The sequence below is a fragment of the Mercenaria mercenaria genome, unplaced genomic scaffold, assembly GCF_021730395.1.
Source record: "Mercenaria mercenaria strain notata unplaced genomic scaffold, MADL_Memer_1 contig_1946, whole genome shotgun sequence".
In the NCBI taxonomy this organism is placed as follows: domain Eukaryota; kingdom Metazoa; phylum Mollusca; class Bivalvia; order Venerida; family Veneridae; genus Mercenaria; species Mercenaria mercenaria.
Window position 1 is genome coordinate 8,210 of NW_026459967.1, and position 20,148 is coordinate 28,357.

Consider the following 20,148-nt stretch of genomic DNA (forward strand, 5'->3'; position numbering starts at 1 on the left):
GTTTTTCAATTAGGGATCTACAATGTATAATTGTATAATGTTATTGTAATAGAATGTTCACTTTCTGCAATATTGTCAGTTGTAACTAGCCAGTGAAAAACTAATTATGAGGAAGGAGTGTTTCATTCTTATGATAATTACCTTTGTTACTAAACATGTCGTTAAACTAACAGTTTTAAAGCTTTTATTTGAAATTTTCAGATTTCATTTCAAGTATAATTGTAGAAAAGGGGAATTTTATACATAAGTTGCCAAGGTAATACACTTTTCTTAGAGAATATGGAATATTTTAAATTAGCTGTATTTTTCTACTTTTAAGATAAGCATCTACAACATAAAATTCCATAATAATATAAGTTTCATTTACTTCAAAATAGTCATTTATTACCAGCAAGTAAAAGACAAGTTCTGAAGAAACAATGACAGAAATGCTTTATTGTAATAGTCATAGAACCAAACATTTTTATTTTTTAACATGTACTTTTCAGATTATATTTTTCTATATATATACTTTATAATATTCAATTTATATGAAACACTTTTCCAAATTTAGCTCTTGTTTCAAAGTATCATTGTAGAAAACAGAATCGAATGCATATGTTGCCATGGTAACACAATTTATTAATGTTTCTATAGAAAATGTGAAGGATTTTAGTTAGCCAGATATTTGCACTTTAAGTGAAGATCTAAATATTCATTGTAATGTAAGATTCATTACTTTAAAAATAGCCTGTGATAACCAATAAGTGAAATACACAAATTGAAGAAACAATGACTGAAATAGTTCATTCTTATGGTTATTACCCCTGTTACAAAATCTGTCATAAATCAAACATTTTTAATCTTGTCACATAAAATATTTAGACTTTACTTTTGAATACCTATCCTTTCAAATATTCAGCTGATTAGAAACATCATTTCAAATTAAGCTTTTTTCTTTAAGTACTATAATTATAGAAAAAAAGGAATTAAATGCATATGTTACCTTGGTAACCCAATTTGAATAATGTTTTTAAAGAAAATATAAAAGATTTTATTTTGCTGCATTTTTCTACTTTAAGCATCACAAATATAAAAATTCATAGTAATAGAAGTCATTTATAACCAGCAAGTAAAATGCTAAAGTTATGAAGAAACAATGACAAAAATGTCTTCTGGTTATTACCCATTTTAGATAACTATAATAAATCCAAACATTCTTAATATTTTCATTTGAAATTTTCAGGTTATGTGTCTTCATATGCCTTCAAATGTTTTACTTATTAAAAACCTTATTTCAAGTGAACATGTTTTTACTCGCCTATCACATAGTGATAGGACGAGCTTTTGTGATCACCCTTCGTCACTCGTTCGTTGCCTGTCCGTTCGTCGCCCGTCCATCCATCCGTTCGCTATTTTCTTGTAAACACGATAGAGACCACATTTTGTATTGGCATAATATCTCAGTTCCTTTCAAAAACTGGCCAGACCTCATCATGGGTTCCAGAGTTATGCCCCCTTAAAAGGTCAAAATTTTCTATTTTTACTTGTGAACGTGATAGATACCACATTTTGGAATCAACTTTAATCAAACTAAAACGCAACTCGTATTGGCATAATATCTCGGTTCCTTTAGAAACCTAGCCAGATCAAATCATGGCTTCAAGAGTTATTGCCCCTTTAAGGACCAAAATATGCTAGTTTTTGCTTGTGAACACTATAGAGACAACATTTTTCAATCAACTTTAATCAAACTAACACGCATCTCGTATTTATCGGCATAATATCTCGGTTCCTTTTGAAAACTGGCCAGATTCCGTCATTACTTCCAGAGTTTGCTATTTTTACCATTTCAGCCATATAGAGACTTTATTTATGGTTTGATTTGATACAAACTTGCAAAATGTCTTCAACAACAATAAATCTTGGATTCCATGGTGAATGTGTCAGATCCAATCATAGGTTCTATAGTAACGGCCCCTGATTGACACTAAAAAGAGCCAAAAGTTGGAAATTTTTACCTTGTGAACATGATAGAAGTGATATTTTATATTTGTTTTTAACCACACTTACACTTACGCACAACTTCAGTCACAATAAGGTCTCAGTTTCTTTAGAAAACCGGTTAGATTCCATCATGGGTTCTAGAGTGACTGCCTCTGAAAGGTGCAAATTTTTCTGTTTTGGCCTTTTCAGCCATATAGAGGTTTATGCTTTGATTTGATACAAACTTGCACAGAATAATTATCTTGATGATTTATAGGCCTGGGTCGAAATTAGAGCATGTCGGGCCAAAAACTAGGTCGTCCGGTCAAATCAAAGGGAAAGCTTGTTAACAACACAGAGGCCCCATTTATAACTCTATCTTCATGAAACTTGGTCGGAATGTTTATCTTGATTGTTCCTAGGCCAAGATCGAAACTGGGTTATATGGGGTCAGAAACTAGGTCACCCAGTCAAATCAAAGGAAAAGCTGTTAACACTATTGATCATTTGATGTGCATGAAACTTGGTCAGAATGTTTGTCTGCATAAAATATCGTATTGATTTTTATCAAAGTCATGTGGGGTAAAACACTAGGTCAAATCAAAGAATAAGTTTGTTTACACCCTAGGGTCACATTTTATTATTCTATCGTCATAAATGTTGGTCAGAATATTTGTTGTCATCAAGTCTTGGACAAGATCGTATCTGGGTCATGTGGGGTCAAACAATTGGTCACTAGGTCAAATCAATGAAAATGTTTGTTTACACTCAACATAGAGACAGCGTGGGAAAAATGGACAGCCCAAGAAACCAAAAGCATGACTCCAATGTAGCACCTTTGAGTATAATTACGGTTTCCCTCAGAGAATCCATTGTATTTTTGTTTTGAGATTAATATACGGCTATAAAAAATCTAAAATTTTATTGAAAGAACAATTTTGTCACCTATTTCTGTAAATTTTGTTTTAAAGTATGCGGCTGTTGAGAATTTTAGCATCGGTGATATATTGCAAGATACAATTCGAACATCAATGCACAGATTAAACTTAAGGTAGTTTTGCACGTTTGGATCTTCTTTTTTTTTCTACAATATAGAATTTAATTAAACAATGATTTTTTAAAACGTCAGCCTATATTTCGAAAATTCATCAAATAAAAATGACATAGTCGTCTGCCTCAACTTATGCCAGACGGATTTGAAAGCTTTGAAAGACATTTTTGTTAATTATTTAACATGTTTTAATATCATATTTTAACTTAGAAAAGATAGTAACAGTCCCATTGTGATAAATTACTCACAGGTTGCCATTTACTATTTTCATTTCCGTTCACAGAATCCAGGCTTTATTCTACTTTTTCCGGATAGATGACGTTACGCCATCACTTACGGTTTATCAAACGTGCAGAAGTACCTTTAAAAATGGCATAAAAGTTCAGTAATGTGAAACAGTAACCTAATCATAGCATTATTTTTAAACATCTTTTTATTTCAATTCTTTTTAAACTCACTTAAAAAAAAATACAAGGACATCGGTTATCTTGTGTAGACAGCAGTTTATGATTTCACATCCGCTATTTCTTTTTTAATGGAAAATACACATCATGTCAAGTGGTCTAGCGTGGTCAAGATTGAATGTTTAAATAGAGAGATCGAAGAATTATTCTTGACCTCGTATAGTCCTTTCGAAAAAGCCTTCAGCTTCTACAATTATAATGACGTTGTGATTTTACAGCTTTTCCTAGTTCACAAGATCATTAGTTTTGCAGAAGCAAATTGATGGTGCACAAGTATTCACATAAGAAAGCATTCGTGATTTATGATTAAATTCCATTCTTCCAGTAGCAATGTTCTTAGACAACATTGGGCATCCGATAATTAAGGACTGAAACACATGTCCCATGTTTAAAGTTACATTCTCCTGGCTACCATCAATACTCAACTAAGGTGTGGAGATGGCCTCACCTGAAACACAAAGTTACAAGGTTTTATTTCCATTAACGAGGGCTGTCAGCAGAATAGTAAAAAATTCTAATTTATAAAGGGACATAAATATGTAAAACTCAAAACCAAGTTCTGGGGATTGCTTTCCCAGTTGGTTATGTTGATAGTTAAGAGGTATTTAGGGGTATTTCAAGTTCCAACTAATTACCTTTGATAGTATTCAATATATTGTACTTTATAAAACTTTAACCAAAAATTTTAAGTTACTCAAAAGAAGTACATGAAAAGTAAAGTTTCTGTTACAAAACTGCATATATGATTCAAATTCTCTGCACAGTCATTCCTGAATCTGATTTTTGACTTCTAAGTGTGATCTTGACCTTAGACCGAGAAACCTGGTTCTTGAACAAGACACTCCGTCTCATGATGGTGAAAATCTGTGCCAAATTTCATCAAATTCACACCATGCATGAAGAAGAAATGGTCAGGACAAACTTCAGTGTGACCGTTGACCCCCAACTGTGACCTTGACTTTTGAGATAGGAAAATGGGGTTTGCGCATGACCCTCCTTCTCATTGAGATAAACATTCAAAAGACAAATGAAATATAAACAAGATTCCACAATGCGTGAAGAAGAAATACTCCAGACAAACTTCAATTTGACATTTGACCTCCGACTGTGACCTTGACCTTTGAGATAGGAACATGGGGTTTGCGCATGACACTCCTCATTGAAGTAAACATTCATGCCAAATATAAACAAGAGTGGTCCATGATTGTCAAAGTTACAAAATTGGACGGACTGACGAACGCAGATCCACCGAAAGTTACGACTATATCGAGCTCACAGCAAGCGGACTCCACAAAAATCTTTCTGAAAGTTTTCTTCTCAAATCTGAAATAATGTGTAAAAGTATGCTTCACACAAAAATGTATGTTCAAGATCAGTTGATCCAGATTAGGCCAGCTGTAAACAAGAGCTGTCTGTTGACAGCACGCTCCACTATTCGAAGAAATGATGTTAATATGGGGTTTAAATATTACAAAAGACTTTCAGACAAAGAAGGAAAATACACAAGACAGACATTGTGCCTGTCAAACAAGAGTGTCATTTTCCCTTAAGCACTCAGCTTTGTACAAGGCTTCAAGTGTGCTTGGATAAGTACAGAATTAGGTTTCTTCTGTGTTTACCTGTATTTCATACATGTCAAACACACGTTTGACCCTTAGGCAATAATTTGCACAATTATGGTAGACATTACAAATCTCATATCACACTTTAAATATCAAGGCTCTAGTTATTATTGATTCAGAGGAGAAGATTTTCAAATTTCAAAGTTTCTAAAATAAAAGCCTATAGTAAGTACATGTCCGACACGGGTGTGGCCATAATTTGGACAAGTATGGTATACATAAAGGGAAAAGTGACCACGCCTCCTGGCAACCATGTTTTTTGACGAATCAGAATAATTTGAGCAATCTTGGTAGAGGGTTACACATGAACCATTTGTGTAAAATGGGCTATCATTTTCACACAAGAATATTTTATTTGTACGATACTTTTGGCGGCCATGTTTTCTTTGAAATCTAAATAACTTGAACAATCTTGGTAGATGATCACACAAGGGCCATATGTGTGAATTTATTTCAAAATTGGACCAGTAGTTTCATACAAGAAGATTTGTTTAAAGTTTCCACTTTATACATATAGGAAAAAGTGACAACGCCCTCTGACTGCCACGTTTTTAGACAAATCAATATAATATGAACAATCTTGGTAGAGGTCAACATAAGGACCATATGTGTGAAATTATTTCAAAATCGGACCAACGGTTTAAGAGCAGATGTCTTTTGATGATTTGTTTTTTTAATTTTTAGGCTCTGGCGGCCCCTATATGCAACCGGACAGTCTAAGAACCGTTTGAACAAATTTGGTAGAGGTCTATCCAAGGAACATTAATGCCAGTGGTTATGGAGAAGAACATGTCTTTTACACACAATTATTGACACTGGCTCACTATGAGCATTGCTTAGGTTAGCTATAAAGGGCGATAAGAGAGTCAAAACCCTTGTCCTAGTTATGTAGTTTTGTTTACATATGGAAACTTCGATGGTAAACATGTAGTCTAAGTTTGAAAGACATATGTCAAACAGTTTAGAAAAAATATGGACTGGTACAAAATAACTAAATTATTTCCAAGTCTAAGAAGGACCGAAATCAAGTCAAAAATCTTTGACAAATGTACATACCTTTTACTACACATGGAGATCATTACAATGAACAAATGTTCAAAATTTCAAAGCCCATGTCCGTTTTGACAAACATGGACTTGCACAAAACTTGAACCAATTTCTATGTTAAAAAAGTGCCATAATTCAGTCAAAATACTTGACAGAGTTATGTACTCTTTTCGACAAATACAGACTGTTATAATAAACAAGAGAATAAAGTTTCAAAGCAATTTGTCAAACACTTCACAATACATGAACTGGTATATAAACTTAAACCAAGATTTCTTAGTTAAAAGGGACCATAATTGAGACAAAGTCCTTGAGGGAGCTATTTGCTCTTGCCTATAACTTGAAATTGTGATAGTACAAAAGAGTAAAGAGTTTCGAAGCTATATGTCAAACGTTTTGTCAAAATGTGGGGTGCTACGAAAAACTTAACTGTGGAGTGACGTCATGGCGAGTGGTATAGCTCTCTGTATTCTTCGAAAAGTTAAGCTAAAACCTGGTTTGTTTTTAGTTTCCAGACCTGGGTAGGTAGGTGATTTCTTTTTTGTTTTACTAGGGCAAAAGCTGGTTTTCATCTAAAGTAGAAAATAGATCCAGTATTATTGTCTTTTCATGTACCTAGTTTCTTAAAATACATTAAATCATGTTTAATTTTACTATATTTGAGAACAAGACAGGCCTTCTTTAGAACTTTAAAAAAAATCTTGACTCTGCGACCTCAATTTTGTTTTGGTACAAAGTCACGAGTATGGGGCCAGATCTGCGCATGTACTAAGTATACACGTTGTTGTTACTGTTAAAACTTACATCTTTGATATTACTTGAAACCACACCTTTTTGTCCGCAGTTTGAAACATGGTCTCGCAAGCATGTCAGTGCAACCAAGCAAACCGCACTTGAAACAATTCTCTTCGCTCCATCACTGTCAGACTACAAAGTAAAACAAAGAATATGAATAAATGAAAATTGTTTTCTTCAACTGTGTGTCTGCATTTAAGTCTATTTACTGCAGTCTGCGATCAGGCAACCAAATATTCTCAACAAATTACAATGGAGTCAACTAAAATTAGCACCCAGTTTCAAACCTTCACAGACTGTAACTCAGTATCTAAATAGAATTATTTGTCTTTGCTGGTGGTCCGTTTCATCCCTAAATGACAAACAGTCATTAAACATACTATTGTAAGTTTTCCTATATTGAAAATTTGTGTTTTTAGTAACTGTCAGTCCCATGTATTATTCTTATCAATAAGTTATTATTGCAAAATAACTTGTAAATGAACACTAAATTTCGGTGTTAATTTCCTACTTTAGATGAAAAACAGCTTGTGTCCTAGTTCTGTTTAAAAATAAAAATGAAAAAATAAACATACCTTCCCAACTACCCATATCAAAATATTCCGGCAACAAACACTCTTTTTCAGTGGTGGCGAAATTTGATTGTGACTTGCTTGTCCGTTTTTGTCAATTGCTATTTTTTACTTGTCCGTATGATAGTTATATAGTAAATTCTGGTCAAATTTCACTTTTCCGTACAAGCTTTGGGACAACCCGGGCAATACGGACAATTGAATTTGCCGCCCCTGCTTTTAAGGATGGCCTAACATTCTGTTTCCTACTGCAAACAGAACAGTATCTACACTTACACTGTATATAACATGTACACTGTTATCCAAAGAAAGCTCTGATTATAAATTAAACTCTTGTTTTTTTTTCCTATGACTACATTGTTAAGACTTGTGAACAATGGCAAGTTGACAAATCTTCCTTCTCGGAAGTTTTCACTATTATTAATAAAAAAAAACGGTTCAAAAAATTTTTTTTTCAATATACTGTCAAACCTGTGAAAAAAGCTACCTCCAGTAAATGACAAAACCTTAATTTTGTCCACATTTGATCTTTGTTTAGAGATGTTTCAGTAGGTGTTCCCAGACTCTGACCTTTAGTCACAGGTGGCCTTTATTCAGAGGTGGCCGTAAGCAAAGGTTTACTGTTACATCTTTAGAGGGAGTGGTGCGCCTGCAATAACTAAAAGGGGTGTAAAATAACAATATGGCATGCTTCCAAAAGAAACCTTGGTCAAATGGTGAAAATACTGGTATAAAATGATGGCTAAAATGCCCAAAAGAAAATGGATGGTCTAGACAATGACAGACTGCCTATATATGAGAGAGAGAGAGATGCCAAAAATAATGGCAACACGTGACCAACATGTACAGTAACCATTCACAGTGTACCAATCGTGGGACGACCTCTAGTCTAAATACATATGGATGATATCCCCTCCTTTAGGTAGACAACGCAAAATATCAAAGGTTGTAAGATCGATCTACATGAGGCCTCATTATTTAGATTAGGCTGGCCGCCACTCTCTTAAAATAGCAATAATAACCACGTTTTGTTAGTTATTATTACAGGAAATGAAATTTTGTTATGGACTCTTAATAGATATGTATAAATGACTATCAATCGTGTTTTTGATCTTAAATATTACAGATAATTATTACGAGTCAATTGCATTTTTTCTGATACATGCATTTGATTTATAATTTAAATATGTCTTTTTTATCCATTACAAAGGAAGATTTCCCTTTTTATTTAAGAGCTGATGAAGCCATTCTAAGTGAAGCTTTAGCCCCATTCAAATTCATGGTGCTATCACTTTTGAAAACGGTGTATAATTTCTAATCTGCACATTTTAATACCTTCTCTGTAACATGATAAAATAGGTTTGAAAAGCGAATGCGAGCTTCTCAATTTTTAGTGGACACCTTTTTGAAATTCTTTATCAAGGCTTTGCAAGATTCCTCTTTCCTGTGGGAATAGTGCGCTTATTGCTACTTAAAAAGCATGGCTCTTCCCATTTAAAAAAAAAATCCCCCCCCCCCCCCAACAAAAACTCCTGTTACCACTGTTAGTTCAATCCGGTACTTTCAATATAACCATTGGGATGTCAAATACCTACGGAATACAGATGCCTTACTTAAAACTGAGTGTCTTCGATCCCAGTAAAATGGATTGCGGTCGTGATAATGAATGCGTTACAAATGACGTATATGCCAATAAGGGATATAACAAAGAAACTTTATTCACGGTTTCACGGAAAATGTCGAATATTCACGAAAGCAGCACCGCCTGGTGCCTGGTGCCATAACATGATTTTATATTATGCTTTCGTGGTTATCCTTGATGCTTGCTGCTTCTTTCATTCGATAACCTGCTACGCGATATCTTTCGTTTAGACCGATGCAATTTTGGCTGCGAATATCATCCATAAATCTGGAATGTTTCATTAGCAACTAAGCCAATGCACTTACGATAAAGCAGCAAGAATTAGAACACACAAACATGTTAAGAAGAAGAAGACAAGTAAACAAGAAATACAACAGACTCACTCTCTCAATCAAATCAAGAATTAGCCACTTACACAATATAATAAATCCTTTACATGCAATAATAAGTGATTAACACCAATGGCTAAGTCATTATCACACAATAATAGGCAACTAACACGCAGGAATTAGTCATTTACATGCAAGGATTTTTTACTTAAATTCCCATTCCATATCTTTTCAATAATAAATTTTAATTTTTGTATAGATCTATCATTCTGAACTTTTTCTTAGAATCTGTTATCTGGGCCGCCGACTACTACGTGCAAGTTCCTAAGCGTCTTTCATGCACTCATCTGGCATTGTTTATCAAAACGATTGGACGACTGATTACATATGTATTACAAACATAACGAAAATACATATACATATTTTTGTGACAGCAGTACCTGTAACTTTACTTTCCTTCTGGCTTTTGGATTACTTTTTTGATACGCTAACACAAACTAAAGTAATATAAAAAAAATATATATATTCACCTCTGCTTTAATTCCATAAGCCGCCAGTGTAAATTGTGGTCTGAAAGTGGTAACAACGGATTTTTGAATTTTTTCAAAGGAACTTTCGAGTTCGATTTTGTCCAGAATCGGAAGTTTGATCTGTGAAATCTGTGACTGGAACTCGAGAATAGCATTTTGCCTTTTCCTTTCATTTTCAAACTTTTTAGCCACCGTAAAAGCGTCATCAACATCTGGAATTTTGCCTTCCCTTATTGCTTGCGTATATGTTCTTACAAGATGAGAAAACACTGAAATGTGAAGTTATTGTTTTACACTGTATTTTTAGCAAAATGAATTGCCCTTCATTGAGAACAATATGTGCATTGACAATGCAAACATATTTCAAATCAGTGCAACTAAGATTCACAAATATCGTATTATTTTCACAACCCCTAAGTACAGGTTTATGAAAATTTTTATGAACAATTTAATGAATAAGTGATGCATTCTCACATAGCGTGTTCAATCGAGATATTAGAAACTTAGATATTTAATTTGTTTTCATTTATGTTTAGGGATTACCAGCGGTGAAAATAGTATATCTTGTGTTTAATTGTGATTGTTTTTAACATCAACACTAAACAATTTTCAAAATATATCGATTTCAGTAATACTATGATATGTTTATCTAAAAAGTAATAATGTTGACAAGACTAACATTTATTTATGTGCATATGATAAAAGTTTTTACATGTATGGCAAATATCAAAGCTAAAAAGGTAAAACTTCAATATTTGATATACGTTATTGCATAAATGTGTTATATAACTGTTCCTTTATTTTAATAACCTTAAAACAAGCCGACACAAATATTCATTATGCCATCTAAGTAAATGAATAATATATAAGATATATGTTTACTTTACTTTTTATTGTTTTACCAAAGCTACAATGATAATGTTATCAGAGCTTGTAGATTATACAGACTAGGTCGTAGATTATCAAGTCATCGAATGGGCTATAATTATTCCGAACAGAATAACAATAAGACAATAAACACTAGAACATAATAAGTGAACTTTGCACAATACCCGAGAGCCGTCATTTTTCATCGTGAAATACTTGAATGGCAGAATAGCAAGACATTCTGATGAACATCATCTCTTATTGATGCTGCACATTGTTTGTATATAAGTTTATTTATGCTCGCCACAGGTAGTCCATATTAAGTACAAAAAGAGCCATACTTTTGACAACATGCAAGTCAGATTAATAGTTCTTTGTCTACATACTAGCAGTTCGTGAATGATGATAAACAATTGAGCAAAGTTTCAAAATTGTGGCTTTTTTTTAGTTTTTGAGAAATAATGGACCTTAACAAAAATTTTAACCAAGAAACACAATTTTCTAAGTACAAAAAGGGCCATAATTTTGAACTAATGGGTATCAGTGTTATGATTCTTGGCTTACATATTCCCCTAATGACAGTGTCAAAAATGCAGCTTCTATAGATTGTAAAGGTCCACCTTAACCTAGAAAAATAACCAACGCTTCAGTCAGTAGACACTTTTTTTTACAAATCAGAGTTGAAATATTTGTTTTCTTAAATTTTAATGCCTCCTCTAAAAAAATAGCATGTCATCCCCTAAAAATATGTAAAATTATTCGATTGCTGATGAATAGCAAAAATGCGGATTTCAATTTAAAACATAATATCACTGTATCGACTGCATGGAGATTTTGAGAACCATGCCCTATCTTAGCAACTACGAACCAATTTTATATAGACGTGGAATATATCACATCAATTTTATTTACGCTTAATACGTTTAGAGTTTACGGTAAAAAAACCCCAACATAACACACACACAACTAAAAAAAAATAAAAAATGTGAAAACGATCGTCGACAATTTCACATGAATGGGTTGTTTAATATTCATTGGCACAAGTTCAACGTTTTATGTATGCAATTTACTCACTGTTGTTATTGAGATAAACCGAAGACCAACAATTGTACAATAAGCGGCTATTCATGCATGAAAATCAGATTCATTAAAAAGTCATAAAAGTTTTTACCAGTTCCAGTGACAGGTATACTGTTGGCCGAAGCTACGGGAGTCAGATTGTAAATGTATTTCCTTAATCTGTCAATATCTTCTCTAAACTCTTCTGACAAATTCGCTTCGTAAGTATCCTCTAACCGGTTAATATTCATTCTATCTGCTGGTCTGTCGAAAGTAAAACACTTGCGCTGCGGGAAATACTTCTTTATACATTTCCTAGCCCAGTCCGAATCTCTGTCATAAACTCCATGTTTACAGTTGATTTCAAGACAAGCCTCCAGATACTCGTCTGCACTTATCTCTACTCCATCTTTCTCTAAGCAGAGACAAAAGTCCCTTAAGCAAAGGACAAATGTTGGCATAATCGTATGTAATTTATCGCTCGAATCTTCTTCTTTTGTATTCTGGAACTTTATATTTTTTGACAGTTCTGTAATAAATCTTCTCTCGCTAAGGTACTAATATATGCATATCACTTCATAAACTACATATATTTGTTTCTCTAAACTAAATTTAAATGAATTATTGATAAATTCACGAGAAAGTATTAGTCAGCATTGTTATGTATAATTATGAAAAAAATAAAAATAAATAGTCAGAACATTTGTCTTGTTATAAAATTTTTAGAGACTGGTTAGAGTGACACAACGTGGTCTATAAAAGAAATATCTAATGCAGTTTTGACTGCACTATAAGGAAAACAGATTGGTATACAACATCAACTTCTTCTTTCAAGCTTCTACAGTGAGTGTGTATTACTGCGGAACATGCAACTATGTTTTGCTTTGTAAAATTATTGGGAACATTTTTTCACACTTTTTATAACGAAAACATTTTGTTGATCTCTGATAGCATAAACAACGGTATGACACACACATATGATTATGTCCCTTCTACAATAACTTACTAACAGCAGGTTCTATCTTCTATTGTGACATTCATTATATAAAGGGAGAGTTTGATATATATATATCATCCCACCCATTTTGACAAACAACTGCAGATATTTATAATGGCATAATAATTCATGTAAATATTTATGTGTATTAAGTAACATTTACCTTGGTCATATTATTTCATGTATTTTCTTTCTTTTTATAAAATTTGTAATTACTTGGTAATGTTAGATTTAACATTATTATTCCCAATGCACATGAACGCGAAAGTAGGACAGGAAGTGACACTGATTAGTGGCTATGTAAAAAATTACGGGAAAATCAGAGTTGTTTTATAAACGTCGCCAATTTTTAATATAAATGACCGTTGCAGATTCAATCTAGACATTTATAGAAACAGATAAGATTCAGAAAACTGATCACCAAGCAAAATGATAAAAAGAAAACTCAGGTATAATATATTTAAATAGTCTGTTAATAATTTTTGTAAAATAGTATTTATTATAATAGAAAAAATAAAATATTAATAAGATTAAAACTAATATTATTAGAGGCCAGCGGAATGAAAACCATTTTAGGTCACGTTATTATCCAATATGTTGTTGTCGTATCACAAACTTGTTGTTATGTTAATTTATAATATTCGATATTAAGATGATTAATCAATATTTTCAAGTCTTTGGACACTTTAAACGAAATAAATATACAAAGAGGATACGTCGTCTTTTCTATAGCATCGCTGTTGAAGCACGAGTATATGTTGTACAAAAGAACGTTGCTTAACAAAGTTGACAGAACAAAAATCTTATTGTCGTGGCTGGAGTCCTCCTAGTAAAAGAATGAGACTGAACTTCAATACAATTTCATATCATTGCTCATTTATCAAATTCCTATAAAAGATCTTAATATACAAACCTAAACCTTTAAGTGACCACATGGCATTGATTATTCAGCAATATTGATTGAAATTTAAGTTAGTATTATACTTATTTTATACATCAATCTATTACTCTTGGTAGCTCATTTCTTATGGCATCTAATGCGACGCAAGAAAAACCACTCATGTATGAAGTTATAAGAAATAACGCTTATTAAAGACTTTTTCGAACTTAATTGGTTTCTTGAAATATACCTTTCCAACATAGCATAAGCCCTCTGTGTCCAGAAACATAAGGACATGATCGCGTTTTGTGGGATTAATTTTGCACAGTGCCCATATTCCTTTAGTTTCAGGCTCGACAGTATGACCAAGTTGAAAACCTGTAAAGTATCAATGTCGGTTCAGTTGCTGCAGATATTGGAACCAACAGAATGAAGATTATTTAACAAATATTACGTCAAAGTGCATATGTAAAGCAGAGCCACATGGTAATGTAAAACACTTTTCGAATAACATATAGTGGACTTGCAACTATTCCCCAACAGGGTATGACTATATAACAGCTATCAGAAATGTCGGATCTACAATGCCCTGCTTTGTATATGAATTTTGTTTTGAAGCCTGTTTTCTGAGCCATGTTCAAAGTCAATAATGCATCGGGCAAATTCATGTTTTAAGAATGACAAATTTCTAAAGTGTTTTATTCGCAAAAGTGTTATACTGCGCTATTTAGTTAGACAAGAGGCAAACTTGTTTTAATTGTTCTATCAAACCTTGTCCATGCCCTTGACGTACAAGTCGCTTTCCATAATAATTTATAAATATATTTCAAAACATTATAAACATTGAAAACACTCTAGATGACAAAACGTCTTGAATGATAGCCTTTTCGTGTAAACAACATGATTAATATGAACATTTGAAATCATGTTTTCGAAATGTTCAAAAATTGGTATCAATTTGAAAAATAAATGCTGAAAATCTTACCTCTGAACAATATAAGACTATTGTAATCTTATATCTAACGTTCGTCTTATATAAGTTTATTAATTCAATCCACTTGGTAGAACACATTAGTATGAATGGAACTTCTAGTAAATTTGCAGCTCTTAAAATCACTTTAATCATACATAGACTACATATGTTTACCCCTTTTTAAACCAGCCAAGCGGTTCATCAAATATGATTTTCCTGTTCGGTACAGTCCTGTTACTGCAACAACTACCAGCGGACAGTCAATGGTCTTTACTTGTTTTAAGACCTCTGGAACAATATTAATGTCTTCATCTATTAAGCAGAGTGGTTCTCTGAAAATTGGTAAACTGAAAAAGAAAAGTTCAAGGTAAATTCTGATTTTGAATACGTTTAATTCCTTATAAAAGATGTTCACAATACGATTTCGAATTTTATCTTACAGTTTGCAAATTTCTTTAATTGTCTTAAAAGTTTTTAACTTACAATTATTTTCCGGTACATAGAATATATGAGCCGCACCATGAGAAAACCAATGTATTCCGTTGGCGGCCAGCATGGATCCGCGCAGTCTGGTCTGGATCCATGCTGTTCGCTATCATAATTATATTCAGTTTCTTCCATCTTGTGGTTAAAATAACTATTAACTAATGAAAAATGTCTTTCAAAAATATCATGAAATCATTAAACAATTGGCGCAGTAATTATGTGAATCAATATAAGCTTTATGACTAAAGTCAGTAAGAAATCACCTTGTTAGTAACATTCTTTTTTCGTGTAAATCACACGAGTTAACCATCTAATATCTGTAGAAAAATAACGCTTAGTTCATTTACTTCGTCAAGCTTTTCCTTAATTCCATACATGGATCCAGACCAGCCTGCGCATCCACTCATACTGATCAGGATCCATGATCTTCTCTTTCAAAGCCTATTGCAGTTAGAGAAACCGTTAGCAAACAACATGGATCCTGACCAGATCTGCTAATGTACTATGTTGGTTTTCTTATGGAGCGGCTCATATATATAGTAGCACAGTGCCGCATGAAAATGTGGCTTAAATAAGGTTAAAAAACATGTATATATATATAGTTAGTATATAGTAGCACAGTGCTACATGCAAATGTAGTTTAGATAATGTTAAAAAGAACTATTTGTAAAATGAAGTTGTCCTTAGATTTTTAGTGTTCGTTTGTAAGATAAAAATGCTATCAGTACAGCGTGTTGACCATAGAATTTGAGTTCGAACTTACAAAAAAAAAAACCTTACCTTTCAAATTCGTAACATCCCGACTGAGCATCCATTACTGTGTTTATGGACTTTTAATCTGAAATTGCAAGAGCAGTCCGATTTATATCTTAAGGTCAAACTAGATTTTAATGTGGGAAAATACAAATATAATATTCTTTTTATAACATGTAAGCTTTTTCTGCTGAAACATCAAAATTTCTTCCTTTTTACCTATTAAAGACTAAGTTAATTTGACTTACGTCGGTTATATTTACTTTGGTGCAAACTAAATGACATGGATATAAAAACAAAGTATAGAATTAGCTGTGTAGAGGAGAAAACGGATCCGATTGATTTTGCACTCGCACTGACTACAAGTAAAGTCAATCAAAAGAAAAACAAACGGAAGATTTACAAAAAGAGATTTCGTATCTTCAGTCGCAATCTTGTTTTCTTTTCCAAAATACAAGAGGCCCCGTCGGAGAAGAATGAGGAAAAAAAGGTACAATTATTACAATTCATTGTAATCAATATGAAAATTGCCCAGTACCTTGTTAAAAATATCTCATTCGAAAGAGTGCATCGAATGGGCACCAACATTTACGGTTAAACGCCTGAGGATTTACAGAATAGGTTCGATTTACTTTATATATATTGTAATCATTGAGGACTTGAAGTAAACACTTTGAAAATAACAAGAGGACCATGAAGGCCCTGTATCGTTTACCTGACATATTGACCTAAATATCATCAAGATTATTTCAGTCAGATATGGACATAAATGTGGCCTCTAAAGTGTTAACTAACTTTTCCTTTGATTTGACCCGATGACCTAGTTTTTGACCCCACATGACCCAGATTCAAACTGGACCTTTAGATCATTACGATTAACATTCCGACTAATTTTCATGAAGATACAGTAATAAATGTGGCTTCTATAGTGTTAACAAGCTTTCCCTTTGATTTGAACCGGTTACCTAGTTTTCGACCCCACCTTACCCAGATTTGAACTTGACCTATAGATAATCACGCTTAACATTCTGACCAAGTTTCATTAAGACATGGTTATAAAAGTGGCCTCTACAGTGTTAACTAGCTTTTCCTTTGATTTGACCTAGTGACCTAGTTTTTGACCCTACATAACCCAGATTCAAACTAGACTTTGAAATTATCATGATTAACATTCTGACCAAGTTTCATTAAGATTGGGCCAAAATTATGACCTCTAGAGTGTTAACAGTCAAATTGTTGACGACGGACGGACGGACGACGGACACAGGGCGATCACAAAAGCTCACCTTGAGCACTTAGTGCTCAGGTGAGCTAAAAATTGTTGTCTTTAGGAAAAGAGGCAGAACGTCTGAAAGAGAGAGGTGGCAATCCTATTGAAGTTGTAGATATTTTTAACTATCTCGGTACTGTTTTTATCTATACTGGTAATTTTGCATCAAATATAGAGCATTTGATTGGAAAAGATTTACAGGCTCTTAATTTGCTAACATATGATTGTAAGGATTTCCATATTAAGCCTAAGTTATTGTGTATGTTGTTTGACTCATTTGTAGGATCTATTTTCTCATACTCTTCAGAGGTATGTTTGATATATCCTCTGTGCAATACCTTAACATGTCATAAATATATGTTTCGATGCAGGCTACAAATAATTAGCAGCGTTTAAATATTTTATATAATATCGAATGTATAATTCATCCTCAACACTATGCTAACTTCCACATTTACACGTGATGACATGTTTAATTGTACATGATGATGTAGTATGTACAGGTCAAAATAAAACATATGCTCTATTCTGTTCTGTTCTTGAAACGACGTCAACGTCAAAGCTTTACATTACACTAGTATATATTCAAAATTATGTAATGGCTTTATTTCATTCCTTTGACCTCAAACATATGATAAACATAATTGATATATGCACCAAAGTGGCGACTCATGTATTTGTCTTATTAAAGACATTCTAAATAGTGGGTTATTCAAGAAATTATTCATAGAAAACCTGTGATGTAACGTTATTAATACTCGAAAAGACGTTATTCGTCCGCGGAATAATTTCACGAGGTCAGTGCCCGTGTGAATTATTATTCCGGTGATGCATAACCGATTTTGAGTAAAACAAGATTTTGCGATATATTATATGGATTCTACTATGCACTCAATATAAAACTGTAGAGAAAGTACAGTAGAGCTCTTTCTTTGTCGCAAAAAAGAATTGACGTCTTCGCACGTTAAAGTGACGTCATTTTAGCATGATTGTGTTTAAACAGAAGCGAACATATCAGAAAAAAACCTACTTTAAATAATGACCCAGTACAAGGATTAGTTCTACGCAATCAAGAAGTCTAAAAGCAAGAAAGGTATTGCAAATAGTACTTGCTGGCTAGGGCATCGCTATATTTTTTTTTTCATTTTTCATTTTGACACGCTCTTCGTATGGTATTAGTTGGCGAGCGGTCACACATACTAAAGAAATGAAATTGGTCATGAATTTATAATCGACTTTAACATGTACTCAATGTTCACGAGCAATGATGATTGACTGATTGGCCATTGTCTGGCGTGCGTCGTCGTCCGTCCTGATTCGTCTGTAGTGCGTCAACATTATCTTGTTAACGCTTTAGAGGCCACAGTTGTGACCCAATCTTCAGTGGACTTGGTAAGAATTTTTTTAGTGATCTCTGGGTCAAATTTCAAACTGGACATTTAAGGTTTTTGTCACTGGCTTAGAACAAAGGAAAATCTTAAAAATTTTCTGGAGTTCACAATTTAAGTTTGAAACTAATGAGAACATGTCAGTATGCTTGTCTTCCTGACATTAAGACCAAGTTTGAATCTGTTGTTATATTTTCTGGTCCTTCGGGATCATTGATTACAACTCACTTAGATTTGAAAATTGAATACTGCTTTAGCTCGTGGGCGTGGGCAATGTTGCATTTTCCAGTAATGCTCATGAACAGACTCAATTAAAACCGAGTCTGCAATTTTCACTATTTGCCTTGTTCTCGGTGCTTCCGAGGGATCTACATTTCAGGTTATATTGATGCCCATTAGGTCAAATCAGTACCTTGGTTATGTGGAATCAAAAACTAGGTCAACTGATCAAATTAAAGGAAAAGCTTTTTTAACAATCTAGAGGTCACAGTTGTAACTTTTTTTTTTAATCTTGGACATAATTTTTATTTTGATAACATCTAATCTATGTTTTAGAATGAGTTGTGAATTAAAAACTAAAATCACGTTAATAGTCTAGAATCCACAACCTAAGTTTAAAACTCATGAGAATAGGTCAGAATGTTTGTCTTCATGATTCAAAACAAGTTATAATCTGTATCATGTGGGGTCAAAAGCTAGGACATTCGATCAAATCAAAGTTAAAGTTTGTTAATGCTCTAGATCACGCCTGGTAAACTACAGAGCTACCTCTTTAAGAGGTATACGGTAAACTGCTCTGTCGCAACTTCCGAGGTAGTGCACGTCGCGATAAAAGAACATCAACAAAGGTGAGTGTCATCTTAAAGAGGTAGCTCTGTAGTTTGCCATGCGTGTAGATGCTATTGACAATAAAGTTAATTTGGTATACAGTTTTGATAGAGTCACTGCATAGGTTGTGAGAGCTGTAGAAGTATATCTTCCGACCACAAGTGCTTAAACGAAACAAAATCCAGAGGTTTATGTCTGTTCCTCGTGATCCTAACCTTTGACCTACTTAAAAATGTTTATAAGCATCTTTCTCGAGTTACACCAAGTCATTTTTGTAAAGTTTTAAAGCCCTATCTAATACACTGTCTGAGAATTGAAACAAAATCAGATTCCAATGACCTTGAACGTTAGGCCAAAACTGTAACCCACTATTATGGACCACTTTTTATATAAAACTTGGATAACAACAAACTGATAAATAGTTATGCTAATAGATGGAGCGAACCGGCCAATTTGTCGGTTTGTCCTTTTTCACAATTTGTACTTTTAGAGAGATGACACATTTTATGAAGCAGATTTGTTGAAGTCTATAAATCATTAAGTTCATTAATGACAAGTTTAAAAATAATTGCACTGTGTATCACAAATTTTATACATTTTAAACAGCTCAATGAAGTTTTGCGTACGGCC

At 33.3% G+C, this 20,148-nt stretch overlaps 1 protein-coding gene across 1 annotated transcript in view; it reads right to left on the bottom strand.

Annotated features, from left to right (window-relative positions):
- Positions 1 to 482: 482 nt before the first annotated feature.
- Positions 483 to 20,148, bottom strand: part of LOC128552019 (guanylate-binding protein 1-like) — a 41,182-nt gene continuing 21,516 nt past the window's right edge. Inside the window, exons 2-9 of the mRNA XM_053533013.1 lie at positions 16,060 to 16,117; positions 14,968 to 15,140; positions 14,071 to 14,198; positions 13,657 to 13,766; positions 12,056 to 12,483; positions 10,018 to 10,286; positions 6,954 to 8,174; positions 483 to 3,928 (exon numbers count right to left, since the gene is read on the bottom strand). Coding sequence (XP_053388988.1) covers positions 8,148 to 8,174; positions 10,018 to 10,286; positions 12,056 to 12,483; positions 13,657 to 13,766; positions 14,071 to 14,198; positions 14,968 to 15,140; positions 16,060 to 16,094 — 1,170 coding nt within the window. The 5' untranslated portion in view covers positions 16,095 to 16,117 and the 3' untranslated portion in view covers positions 483 to 3,928; positions 6,954 to 8,147. The remainder of the gene's footprint in view (positions 3,929 to 6,953; positions 8,175 to 10,017; positions 10,287 to 12,055; positions 12,484 to 13,656; positions 13,767 to 14,070; positions 14,199 to 14,967; positions 15,141 to 16,059; positions 16,118 to 20,148) is intronic.